Source organism: Schistocerca nitens, chromosome 8 (genome assembly GCF_023898315.1).
Source record: "Schistocerca nitens isolate TAMUIC-IGC-003100 chromosome 8, iqSchNite1.1, whole genome shotgun sequence".
Lineage (NCBI taxonomy): Eukaryota > Metazoa > Arthropoda > Insecta > Orthoptera > Acrididae > Schistocerca > Schistocerca nitens.
Genome location: NC_064621.1, coordinates 502,195,532 through 502,207,992, shown reverse-complemented (window position 1 = coordinate 502,207,992; position 12,461 = coordinate 502,195,532). Strand labels below are relative to the sequence as shown.

Here is a 12,461-nt window from a genome sequence, read left to right as displayed (position 1 = left end):
ATAGTCTGCACTTCATAATGAATGCTTTTTGGTCGCTAATGTGTAGAATCCTTCTTTTGTTAAAGCATTTTTTTTATTTACTCGTTTGGAATGTGGCAGAAGCGGTTTCTATCGCAATTTTACGCTAGGAACAAACTGGCACGATACTCTGTATTAAGTTTTTTCCTCTGGTTCTCTGGTGATGAACCATGCACGAAACACGCGAATAAAAACGTTTTAACAATTGGACTCTTGTTACTAGTGAGCAAAAAGCGGTGATAAGGACACTCAATATTCATATAATGTCCGCAGGCCTCCTGGCCGATTTCGTGTCGCAAGGTAGACGAAAAGGAAAGTATTAATGAAGTCAGTAGAATTCGTTCTGTGCATTACTAACTAATAGCTTTGATTTTCTTTAGAAAACAAATTGCCATGTTATTACTATCAAACTGTTACCCATATCTTTGGAGCGCACATACGAAACCAGAATTATCACGTAACTCCACTCCATTTTGGCCTGATGCAGCTACAGCGGTCAATGTCCCAAAAGGGGCAAACAGTCTCTGCTGAAAGTGTTTTATTAATAATGACGCGTTTCGCGCTGTTAGTGCTTCTACAGATTATCTGTAATTAGTAAGAACAATCTTGTTACATAACAGTTTATTCGCGAATCTATCTCGCACCGATCAGTGGGATAGTTAAGCTAAACGTGAGAAGTAATGTGATTGATATTTGACGACTGCGGTTTTCGCTTTAACTCCATCATAACAACAGCTTTTAAATATGGCTATTGCGGTCTCCGCCGTTCAAGGCAATTAAATTGCTGTACTTCTCACCTTTAGCTTTGCTGTCCCATTGATCGGTGCTAAATAGGTTCGCGAATAAACTGTTATGTAACAAGATTGTTATTACGAACTACAGATAATCCGAACATGTACAAATCACGTGAAAAGCGTCATCCACCGTGTTTTCGTGCTCGGTTTTCGTATTACCCCAATATTTTTTAAGCGTTTGTCTTTTCGCACTTCTCCTCACCCCACACACTGTATGTTTACCATCATCTACCCTTACACCTCTCATACTCCTTCCCTCCCCTCCCCTCCTCCTTCTCTCTACTCATTTAGATCGACATTTCAGTCCATCTTAAAAGTTGGCAGTTCACTGAAATAGTGGTTCTCTACGTCACCACTAGTTTGTCTATTTTTAATTTTTAATAGTATTTTATTGTACTGCATCATTTTAATTGGCTCTGTTCAGCATTTCCTTTATTTCAATCCCTTTTTACTTTCAGCATCGCCACACTGCGCTTTCGCTAACCGCACATTTCGTTTTCACGTCAATCTACTGTGCGGCTCACTGGTATCAGCACATGCGTTGTGTAGGGCGATGTTTGTTTGCCACTGTGATTCAGGCTATGATCGCTGATCTACACTCAAGCTCATAAATTAAGGGTAATGCTGATACATGGTGAAACAACGCTCTGGTGGGCGGGGGGATTGCGGGCTTAAATCACCTCGGCGTATGACAATGCGGTACATTTGACCTGCGGTCGTCGCACGGTGGCGCTGACAGCAGTCCACATACGCAGAGGTGTGTTGATGCATGTCAGAGTACGGTGCAGTGAGTAAGTGTGCAGACGTTTTCAGATGTGCTAATGGTGACTGTGTGTTGAAAATGGCTCAAAGAACACATATTGATGGCGTTATGAGGGGTAGAATACTAGGAAGCCTGGAGGCTGATCAAACACAGCAGGTCATAGCACGGGCCCTCCGTGTGCCACAAAGTGTGATCTCAAGATTATGCCAACGATTCCAGCAGACAGGAAACGCGTCCAGGCACTACAGTATGGGACGTCCACAGTATACAACAACACAAAAAAACCGATGTGTCACCATCAGTACCCGTAGACGGCCACGGAGTACTGCAGGTAGTCTTGCTCAGGATCTTACCGCAGCCTCTGGAACAGTTGTCTCCAGACACACAGTCTACAGGCGACTGAACAGACATGGTTTATTCGCTCAGAGACCTGCAAGGTGCATTCCACTGACTCCTGGCCACAGGGGAGCCCGTAAAGCCTGGATCGAGAACACAATACATGGTCATTGTAACAGTGCCCCAGGTTATGTTGACGGACGAGTCCAGGTATAGAGTAAACAGTGATTATCGTCTGGTTTTCATCTGGCGTGGACCAGGGACCAGATACCAACCCCTTAATGTCCTTGAAAGGCACCTGTATGGAGGTCGTGGTTTGATGGTGTGGGGTGGGATTATGATTGGTGCACGTACACCCCTGCATGTCTTTGACAGAGGAACTGAAACAGGTCAGCTGTATCGGGACGTCATTTTGCACCAGTATGTTCGCCTTTTCAGGGGTGCAGTGGGTCCCACCTTCCTCCTGATGGATGATAATGCACGGCCCCACCGAGCGGCCATCGTGGAGGAGTACCTTGAAACAGAAGATATCAGGCGAATGGACGGTCGACGTATCGCTGCACGTCTTCAAACCCCTACGACACTTCAGGAGCTCCGACAGGCACTGGTGCAAGAATGGGAAGCTATACCCCAGCAGCTCCTCGACCACCTGATCCAGCGTGTGCTAACCCGTTGTGCGACCTGTGTATGTGTGAATGGTGATCATATCCCATACTGATGTCGGGGTACATGCGCAAGAAACAGTGGCGTTTTGTAGCACATGTCTTTCGGGACGGTTTTCTCAACTTATCACCAATACCGTGGCCTTACAGAAATGTGTCGCGTGTGTTCCCTATGTGCCTATGCTATTAGCGCTAGTTTTGTGTAGTTTCACGTTGTTTGGCACCACATTCTGCAATGATCCGTAATTTATGAGCATGAGTGTATATTCGCACCACATATTGCCATGGTTTGGAGAGTGATTTTTTTGATCCTAATCCTGAACCCACCCAGATTTAATTTCTTACTAATCTTGTAATTACACGCGTTTATCTTAGAGGTTTTAACTTGTCACATCAGGCTTTCCTATGTTCATATTTGACGATTGCGGTCTTCGCCATTGTACCAACGATTTTAAATATGACTAATGCGGTCTCCGGTGTTCAAGGCAAGTGAATCACTTTCCTTCTCACTTTTAGCTTATCTATCCTATTGATAGGTGCCGGACAGTTTCGCAAATAAACTGTTTTACAACAAGATCGTTATTACTAATTACAGATAATCTGCAGATGCACTAACCGCCCGAAAAGCGTCATTGTTAATAAAACACTTGTAACAGAGGGTGTTTTTTATTTTCAGAATCATCAGTTTCACCTTAAATCTTATACTCAAAAACACAGATGTGTGGGAATCTTTATCAAGATGACGGACACGCTGTGGTCCCTCACGTGATGTCGCAATGTGGGCGCCTCTAATCAGACACTGTGCAGGTTTCATTTACGTATATATACAGGCAGCAGCGCCCCGTCCCGGCTCAGTGGTGAAGATGCGTCCAACCTCGCTGCTAGTGCTGGCCGTCGTCGTGTCTGCGAGTGCCGTTTCGGCCTCAGTGATCCGGCCCCAGACCAGCCAGGTACAGTCCACAGTGCGTGCTCTTCACTTTGTACTTTAGGCTGTCTGGGACCTCCTCTCTGTTTTCGGTAGCTTTTTCTAATTAAATATTTATATCTACATCTGTTTTCATGCAGCCAACATCCACATATCTTTGGTATAGTGCTCCTTTGTCGCAAAGAGATCTGTTTAGAGTCAAAGAAATTTGACTAGTCAAATTGAAGTACGCGATATATTTTGAAGAATACTTTTTCGTTCCCAACTGTCTTGTTCGCATTGGATGGACTTCGAACAGTTTACCAGTTTCGATTCTTGTGAGGCATCATCAGAAGCAATAACTAGACATTAAGTGACATAAATGGACGTTAGGTGACTAGGCGCCGTGTTACTTTTTTAACAAAGTACTTGTTCTGATGATTACAGACGAGTCGAAACAATGAAATGTTGTTAGTACACAGCCGGCCGAAGTGGCCGAGCGGTTCTGGCGCTGCAGTCTGGAACCGCGAGACCGCTACGGTCGCAGGTTCGAATCCTGCCACGGCATGGATGTGTGTGATGTCCTTAGGTTAGTTAGGTTTAACTAGTTCTAAGTTCTAGGGGACTAATGACCTCAGCAGTTGAGTCCCATAGTGCTCAGAGCCATTTGAACCATTTTTTTTTTTTTTTTTTTGTTAGTACCCATGTCCACCCCGTAACATAAAACAAATCTGAATAAAAACTTCTTTTCACTCTCAATAACATTAGCGTAACATTAGTAGTCGTCCACCAATTTGCATTTTATATGAATTTTTTGAAACATCTATGTTCAGTGTAAATCATCAAAAGACTTCCGAAGGCTACTATTTTTGTGACTCCTAGGGATGAATAGTAACATTTCTGTACAAGTTACACAACCTGACGATATCTTTAGTGCAGTTAATAATAGCCTTAGTTATTTAATAAATGTATTTTATAACCAACAAATTTAAGCTGCTTACACATTATTTGTTGATAATAGATTACATATTGTCTTGAGACATGCTGCAGCTACATGACTTAAAATTTATTGGTTCTGTCGCAGTTACATTTTTTCGCACATGGTAATTAGTTTTGATTAGTTTAATCAGAAGTGAAGGTGGTCATTAACTGATCGAAACTATTAACGTGCATGACAAATTGCAACGATAAATATTTTAAAAATTTATTTATCGGAATGTTCAGTAGAGTATAGCATAAAAATTTGAAGTAAATGCATCAAGATCTTTTTGAGATTTTTGGTAATAATGTTTTCCCTTTATATACTATGCATACACTTATAAATGTAATTTGTTACAAAAATATATAGAATACCTGCCTATGTCTGTCCGAGTGATAGAGTATCGCGTAAAAATTTGAAACGAGACTCGTCCGACCAGGCAACATGTTTCCAGTCATCAACAGTCTAATGTGGTGTTGACAAGTCCGGACGAGGCGTAAAACTTTGTGTCGTGCAGTCATCAAGATACACGAGTGGGCCTTCGGCTCCGAAAGCCTATAGGGATGACATTTCGTTGAATGGTTCGTACGCTGACACTTGGTGATGTCCCAGCATTGAAATTTGCAGCGATTTGCGGGAGGGTTGATCTTCTGTTGAACGATTTTCTTCAGTTGTCGTTGGTCCCGTTATTGGAGGATATTTTCCCGAACGCAGCGATGTCTAAGATTTGATGTTTTACCGGATTTCAGATATTCACGGTACTCTGGTGAAATGGTCGTACTAGAAAATCCCCACACTTCATCGCTACCTCGGAGATGCTGTGCCCCATCACTTGTACGCCGACTATAGCACGACGTTCAAACACACTTAAATCTTGACAACCTGCGATTGTAGCAGCAACAGCCGATCAAACAACTGCGCCAGATACTAGTTGTCATTAGGCGTTGCCGGCCGCTGCGCCGTCTTCTGTATGTTTACATATCTTTGTATGTGAATACGCATGCCTATACCAGTTTGTTTTGCGCTTCAGTGTAGACGGAGCACAAGAAAAGCTTGAGATGTTGGTTTTTTACGTCTTCTGGTTCGTACTGCAAGTGTATTTAGTGGAGGATAAAAAGAAAGTTCAGATGTGTGTGAAATCTTATGGGACTTAACTGCTGAGGTCATCAGTCCCGAAGCTTACACACTACTTAACCTAAATTATCCTAAGGACAAACACACACACCCATGCCCAAGGGAGGACTCGGACCTCCGCCGGGACCAGCCGCACAGTAGTGGAGGATCCAATCTCTTGCCGTAAACATACAGCTCCAGTCAACTCTACTATTGTTCATTCTTATGAATAACAACGCAATGGCGTAACAGATCGGCGTACATATTGTTTGAAGTATTAAAAATGATGAAAATGAAAAAAAAATGTTATTTACGAGAAGTCAATTTACACATGAAATTTATCTTAATTTCGATATATTTATTTTAAAATTCGAAAAGAAACTGATAAAGTAGAATTTGAGTCTTACGAACAGAACGAACATGGAAATATACAAGATTTATTGTTCTACAGAAAAAGGAACACATGAAAAACAAGATAGGCAGAATGTAGGTCATGGGTTCCATGCCAAGTTGTTTAGAAGCTCTAATGGTACTCATTTATTTATGTTGTCATATATCTAATCTGTAGCGGAAGTTCATTTCCATAATATATCTGCTTCTCAGTGCTGCCGTTATACTGTGTATGCACTGCCATTTCAGCTTAGTGATGCTGTGTTCGCGGGAGAAGTGTGGATGTAATTGCTCTCTGTCATCCGTCCTCGGTATCAATTTCTTCTCTATTCTTCAGAAAGAGTTTACTATCAATTACAGATTGGTTTTGGGGCCTGTTTCCGTATTTTCCTGTTTTGTTTTCCACGTAAGCGTCGAGTAGTGTGATCACCATAGTTCTTCCAGATTTTCGAATAGCCCCCACTTTTTTACTCTTCATACATTTTAGTTCCAAGGTGCTGATCGTAACTCTTGTTGCAGTTAGAGTATGTGGTCGCTACAACTGAGAATGGAGTCGTGCGAGGTGAGGTAGTGACCTCGCTGAACGGGACGCCCTACAGGCGGTTCCTCGGCATCCCATACGCCACACCGCCGACTGGGGACCTCCGCTTCAAGGTGAGTGCCGTGGTGCGGGCTTGTAGCGGACATCTGTGGAGGGATCCATAGCGCTTAATTACTTTCATCGTGTTTCAGTGCTTATCAGATTATTTATCCTTTGGCCACATATATATTATTACAAATCTCTAATTTTTGATGCACTTTCTTCAGTGGGACATGCAGCAATTGATTATGAAGTTAATGACTAAATATGGTATTTTGCCACATGCTGTGGTTCTGCAAAGATTCTCCCCTACTCAGGAATTTAAATTAAAACATATAACCATATCTCCCTCTGTTAAAAACGTTTAGTTGGAATTGAGACCGTCCACAGGAAATTCCTTGTTCCTTTCGTTAGTTGCAACAGCGTGTGATGAAACTGGTAACTAACAAAATTTCTACCCGAAAATGACCATGAATACGTAAATATCTCGTTGAAAGAGTCATTCAGATAAGAAAAAACAGGTCAAAATGAAAAAATTTCCGTAATGATGAATCCTTATTCACTAGTACTGTAATAAATACAAGAGGCACACAAATGGCTGAAACTATTGCGCCTTAGGGCTAATTCAGTATTCCCCGTTTATTCTACTAATACTTCGAGTAAATACTACGAACTGTTGACATATTTTAATGTTCACACACAATGAAGCACTGGGGAGTATACACATAGATATGAGGGAAGACAAAAATTTCAAGAAGCTCAATATTATGCTAATACTGCAAGATATTTTGTTGAAGTAAATGAGGTAAGAAAGAAAGTGCGACGCTAAATCTAATCATTTCTCTTATTTACCTAGCCGGCCGTTGGGGCCGTGTGGTTCTAGGCGCTTCAGTCTGGAACCGCGTGACCGCTACGGTCGCAGGTTCGAATTCTGCCTCGGGCATGGATGTATGTGATGTCCTTAGGGTAGTTAGGTTTAAGTAGTTCTAAGTTCTATGGGACTGATGACCACAGATGTTAAGTCCCATAGTGCTCAGAGCTATTTGAATCATTTGAATCTTATTTAAAAATTATTGAGAAAAATAGTTTAATTAGAGACGTAGTTTCCTTGGCTGAGAAGTTGTTCCAAGTTACTGAAACAGGTTTAAAAGATTGTAGAACAACAACACGTGAATTAGAATATAAAAATAGGAAGTCACACAATTGTTGAAACAGGACAGTGCATGTATGACTGAAATTTGTACCCTAACGAATTAAGTTAGGGAGAGAGAACATTTAAACATGGTATAGCTGAGGTTTTAAGAAATAATTGCAACGAGTCGCCTATTGTATTGATTAAATTCTTACCTTACAATGACCGGTTTCGAACTGCATTGTATGTGGCGAGCTGTTAGGCATTGTTTACTTCGTGAGATGGAATCACTGAAAATGTTTACGATGTATATTCTAAAGCGGTCATAAGAACTAAAATCCGCCCGAACAGCCCTGGGAAGGCCCAAAGGTACCGACCGTCCACCGTGTAATCATCAGCCTAGAGGCATCACTGGATGCGAATAAGGAGGGGTACGTTGCCACTGCTCTCCCGGCCCTTCTTAGCTTTCGTGACAGCAGCCGCTGCTTCTCAATAAAGTAGCGCCTCAGTTGGCCTCAAAAGGACTGAGTGCATCCTGCTGGCCAATAGTGCTCAGTAGACTCGGACGGTTACCCACCCAAATGCTACCCAAGCTCGACAGGGCTTAACTTGGTTACCTGATAGGAACCGATATTAAGCCATTGGCCTACCAGTCACAGTAAAATAAAAACTGGATCACCACAAAAAGCGACTGGTTGCACTTATTTCTGAAAACAATTGTTTATCGCAGTCACAGCACTCTACATCCACAACGGATAAAAATTTCATGTTATAGCTGTTGCGGCGAGAACATCTTATAGTAGCTGTGGTTTTCAATGTATGTCACGTAACAGTCATAGTCGATGTGGCGTTGTTCCATGTCAGCCAACCAACAGCATCCATTGCCTACGTCCGTATTCTGTACTGTTAACTTAGCTATCTTCTTGAAAATTGTCATTTCAAGACGCAGAGAAAAATGTTTGTAAATTTTGGGTAGGTTACAGTTCTCGCTCTTTACGGCCAGGAGCTAATGTGCTCGGTGCGAATAAAAAATTGTTTACAAATACCACCTAAGGCTCATACGCACCGTTACGCATTTTATTGTGTGTGTATTATTCGAAAAACGAATACAGTTCACATAACAAGTCATTTATTTGGCAATCTGCGTGTGGCTTTTTTTTTTTTTTTGTTTTCTTTAATAGCGCAAATGAGATCAGCTGCCAGTAGCGAATTGTAAAGAGCGTGTAATAGAAACCATGAAAAATAGTTCACTTGAAAAACTGTTCTGGTTTACAGCTTGTATGAGTAGCTGTGCATATTAATTCAGTTGTGACTTGTAATAGGAACCATCATGTAAAGCGGCTACGAGAGTCCGATTCATACTTCGTTGCACCGCGGGACATAGTCCATATGGAGAAAAAAATTACACCCTGCATTTTAATTCAACTGTAGGCAGCAATAGTACGAAACACGTGCCACTGCCTAGTCATAGTTCACAGCACCATAGATCAAAGTCTATTTAGAACGTCTCTAGTGCTGTACGTGGCTCTATGTACGTTAATTTAGCGGAAGCTTATAAACAGGGTGCAAATTACAAGTGAAAGCTTAAACACCACAATTCATTGTACCACGGTAAACGGTCCACATAAAAAGAGTGCTTTGACCTCACAGTTTCTTCATAGAATTTCACGTAATAATTCAAAAAAGACATGTTTATGACAGAACACACTCAAGTAGTTGTTACCTTTTCATTCCACGCTTCACATATAACTAACAGCACATTGTTCACACGGTTACGATTCCTGCACCATGCTTTGCTTGCTCCCGACAACGCTGCAGTACCCAGACAGTTTCGTAACAACCTCATATAGCGACCTATCGATGTATCACAAAGCTGACTATTACATAAATTATAACTATTTAAATTTTTGACACCAGTATACAATTTTATGCATATATAAATATTTTTCACAAAAGTACCAACATGTTATTAAATTTGTAAGCAAACAATGGTTCAAATGGCTCTGAGCAGTATGGAACTTAACATCTGAGGTCATAAGTCCCCTAGAAGTTAGAACTACTTAAACCTAACTAACCTAAGGACATCACACACATCCATGCCAGAGGCAGGATTCGAACCTGCGACCGTAGCGGTCGCGCGGTTCCAGACTGAAGCGCCAAGAACAGCTCGGCCACAACGGCCGGCATTTGTAAGCACATTGCAGCACGAAAGAAAAATAATAATTCCACAAATGGCAGTTACAACTACCAGAGCCACACGTACACTCTTGCAATCCTATCATGAGTGCGAAACAAAATGAAAAAAGTAATAAAAATAAAGAAATTTAAATCGGATTCCGGCACCCCCACAAGCACTGCCTTCAATTAGTACAAAAATATCGCCAGATCAAGAAAAAAGCGGCATATGGTTTTTCGAGTTCAAATTTATCTTCATAAGAAACAGGACTTTGGTCGAGTGTTTTAGAAATGTAGACAATACTGATTAACATACCTGAGACAGAGGTGATGTGCACTTGGGCCTCTGGATTTGTATCGATAAATTTTGTTTCACTTGTTCAGTTGCATTCTTTTCTAAATCATAAGTGGCGTAACGAAATGAATATAACTTTTTTTTAAATTTTTCGTTGTAGTTTCTGATGATAGTTTCTGATGATGGCAGTCTCCCAGAACTCATTGCAACAGTCAAAGTGGGAAAATAAAATGCCATGTAGACAAATCGTTCATTAGATAAGCACAATGACTGGCCCATTCACACAGTCACAACAAAGAAAAACTGCTTAACTCAGTCACACGCTTGTGGGAGAGCCGGGCAAAGTGGCCATCGCGGGCAACGAGACCACTGAGGTCCTCGAGGCTGTAAGTTACTGGCACGGCGTAGGAAACGCTTCAGTGTTTTCTACCTGTAGCGACAAGTCACCCAGTGAAGTCTAACGTGTCTGTTGTGCCGCTCCTCTGAGTTACAATAATTTCTGTTGATTTTAGTTATCCTGATGTGAGGGTAAGTGGTCAGTTAATGTATCTATCACGTAGAGGGAGTGTTGGTGTGGTCTTTTTCATGAAATTGTGTATGAAGTGCCATACCTTGAATCCATACTCCTTCTTTAGTTTTTGAATGTTCGGTCAAGCTATTAGCGGGTATACAGCTTTTGAGTAATGGCGTCATTGCGGGCAAAGCGGCATCTCGGCGGTGGCCTCTGGCCTCTTTGTGTATGGGGAAAACGTAAAAGCATCGGCAGAAAGAAGAGTACCCAGGGAAATAAGGAAAGGGAGGAAAAAGGAAAAATCGAAAGCAGGCAAAGAAAAGAAAGGCAGTGAAAAGAAAATTGCGGAAGTCCCGAAACCTAAACCTAAGAGAGCTCTTTTTGATGATAACGATGAATACAGAGAGCGCCGTGAAGCAATATTTTCAAATTCAAATTCAAATTCAAGACCAGTGAATTTGCTGCTAATTGTACTCCCTCTAGGCCTACGAACTCTAAACAGGAAGAACGCACTTTGACTTTTATTTGTGAAAAATGTGAATAATTTAATTGGACAACGACAATGACATGCATTTAGTCCTTTTTTATAACACTTTTCAATCCCTTATATTTTAGTTTAAAACTAATTGGCCATTTTGCCCACTCAGGTCGGGCAAAGTGGCCATTTTGTCGCAAACTGAAAACTGAATTCTTTAAAGTACTTAATTTGACCCTAAGGTAATTAGATTATTCGATATTATATTTCAATATTTGCAGACTATAGTCGGTTACTTCTATGTATTTCCGTGTATCGCTACTCAGCTTAAAAATAGGAATACCTTAGCCTGGCCAGTCTGCTTGTCTCACCCCTACATAAAATCACGCGTGTGGGTGTTCCTACTGAAATGCACTTACCTATAGAAATAAAATAAAGTTTGTATGTAGGTGGCAGAGGGCAGGTATCAGTGTTGAAATCTTCCTTAAAATGCAAATTGTCACTGGGCTATGTTTAGTTATTTGTGTAACACGCCCCCGTCACCTCCGTTTGCTGCAAACCGCCGGTGTGTGCAGGCTCCGCTGCCGGCAACCAACTGTACTGGAGTCAGGGACGCCCTCACCTTCGGCCCCAGCTGCTCACAGTCTGGCCAGGGCTCTGAGGACTGCCTCCACATCAACGTGTTCGTACCCCAGACTGACGACGTCTCTCCACTGCCTGTAATGTTCTACATCTACGGCGGAGCCTTCACTTCTGGCACCTCCACCGGAAAGGCGCCAGACTACTTCGTGGAGAACGGTGTGCTCCTAGTCACTTTCAACTACCGAGTGGGTCCTCAGGGTGAGTACCTGATTGCGCCATCGCCATCATTCGCAATCCCAATCATCACCAAAGCAAAGCTGACAAAATAATTCTCTTAAAATTAAAAAAAATTAATAATTATTTAGGTCTCGTACATTAAAATGTGGTAAATACACTCCTGGAAATGGAAAAAAGAACACATTGACACCGGTGTGTCAGACCCACCATACTTGCTCCGGACACTGCGAGTGGGCTGTACAAGCAATGATCACACGCACGGCACAGCGGACACACCAGCAAACGCGGTGTTGGCCGTCGAATGGCGCTAGCTGCGCGGCATTTGTGCACCGCCGCCGTCAGTGTCAGCCAGTTTGCCGTGGCATACGGTGCTCCATCGCAGTCTTTAACACTGGTAGCATGCCGCGACAGCGTGGACGTGAACCGTATGTGCAGTTGACGGACTTTCAGCGAGGGCGTATAGTGGGCATGCGGGAGGCCGGGTGGACGTACCGCCGAATTGCCAACACGTGGGG

General features: G+C 42.3%; 1 protein-coding gene across 1 annotated transcript; it reads left to right on the top strand.

Moving 5' to 3' along the window:
- Positions 1-3,436: 3,436 nt before the first annotated feature.
- On the top strand, positions 3,437-11,882 carry LOC126199641 (esterase B1-like; the record flags this gene model as incomplete). Its single annotated transcript, XM_049936567.1, has 3 exons — positions 3,437-3,523; positions 6,479-6,613; positions 11,703-11,882. Coding segments are annotated over exons 1-3 (402 nt in total), but the record flags the coding sequence as incomplete, so codon positions are not given.
- Positions 11,883-12,461: the final 579 nt, after the last annotated feature.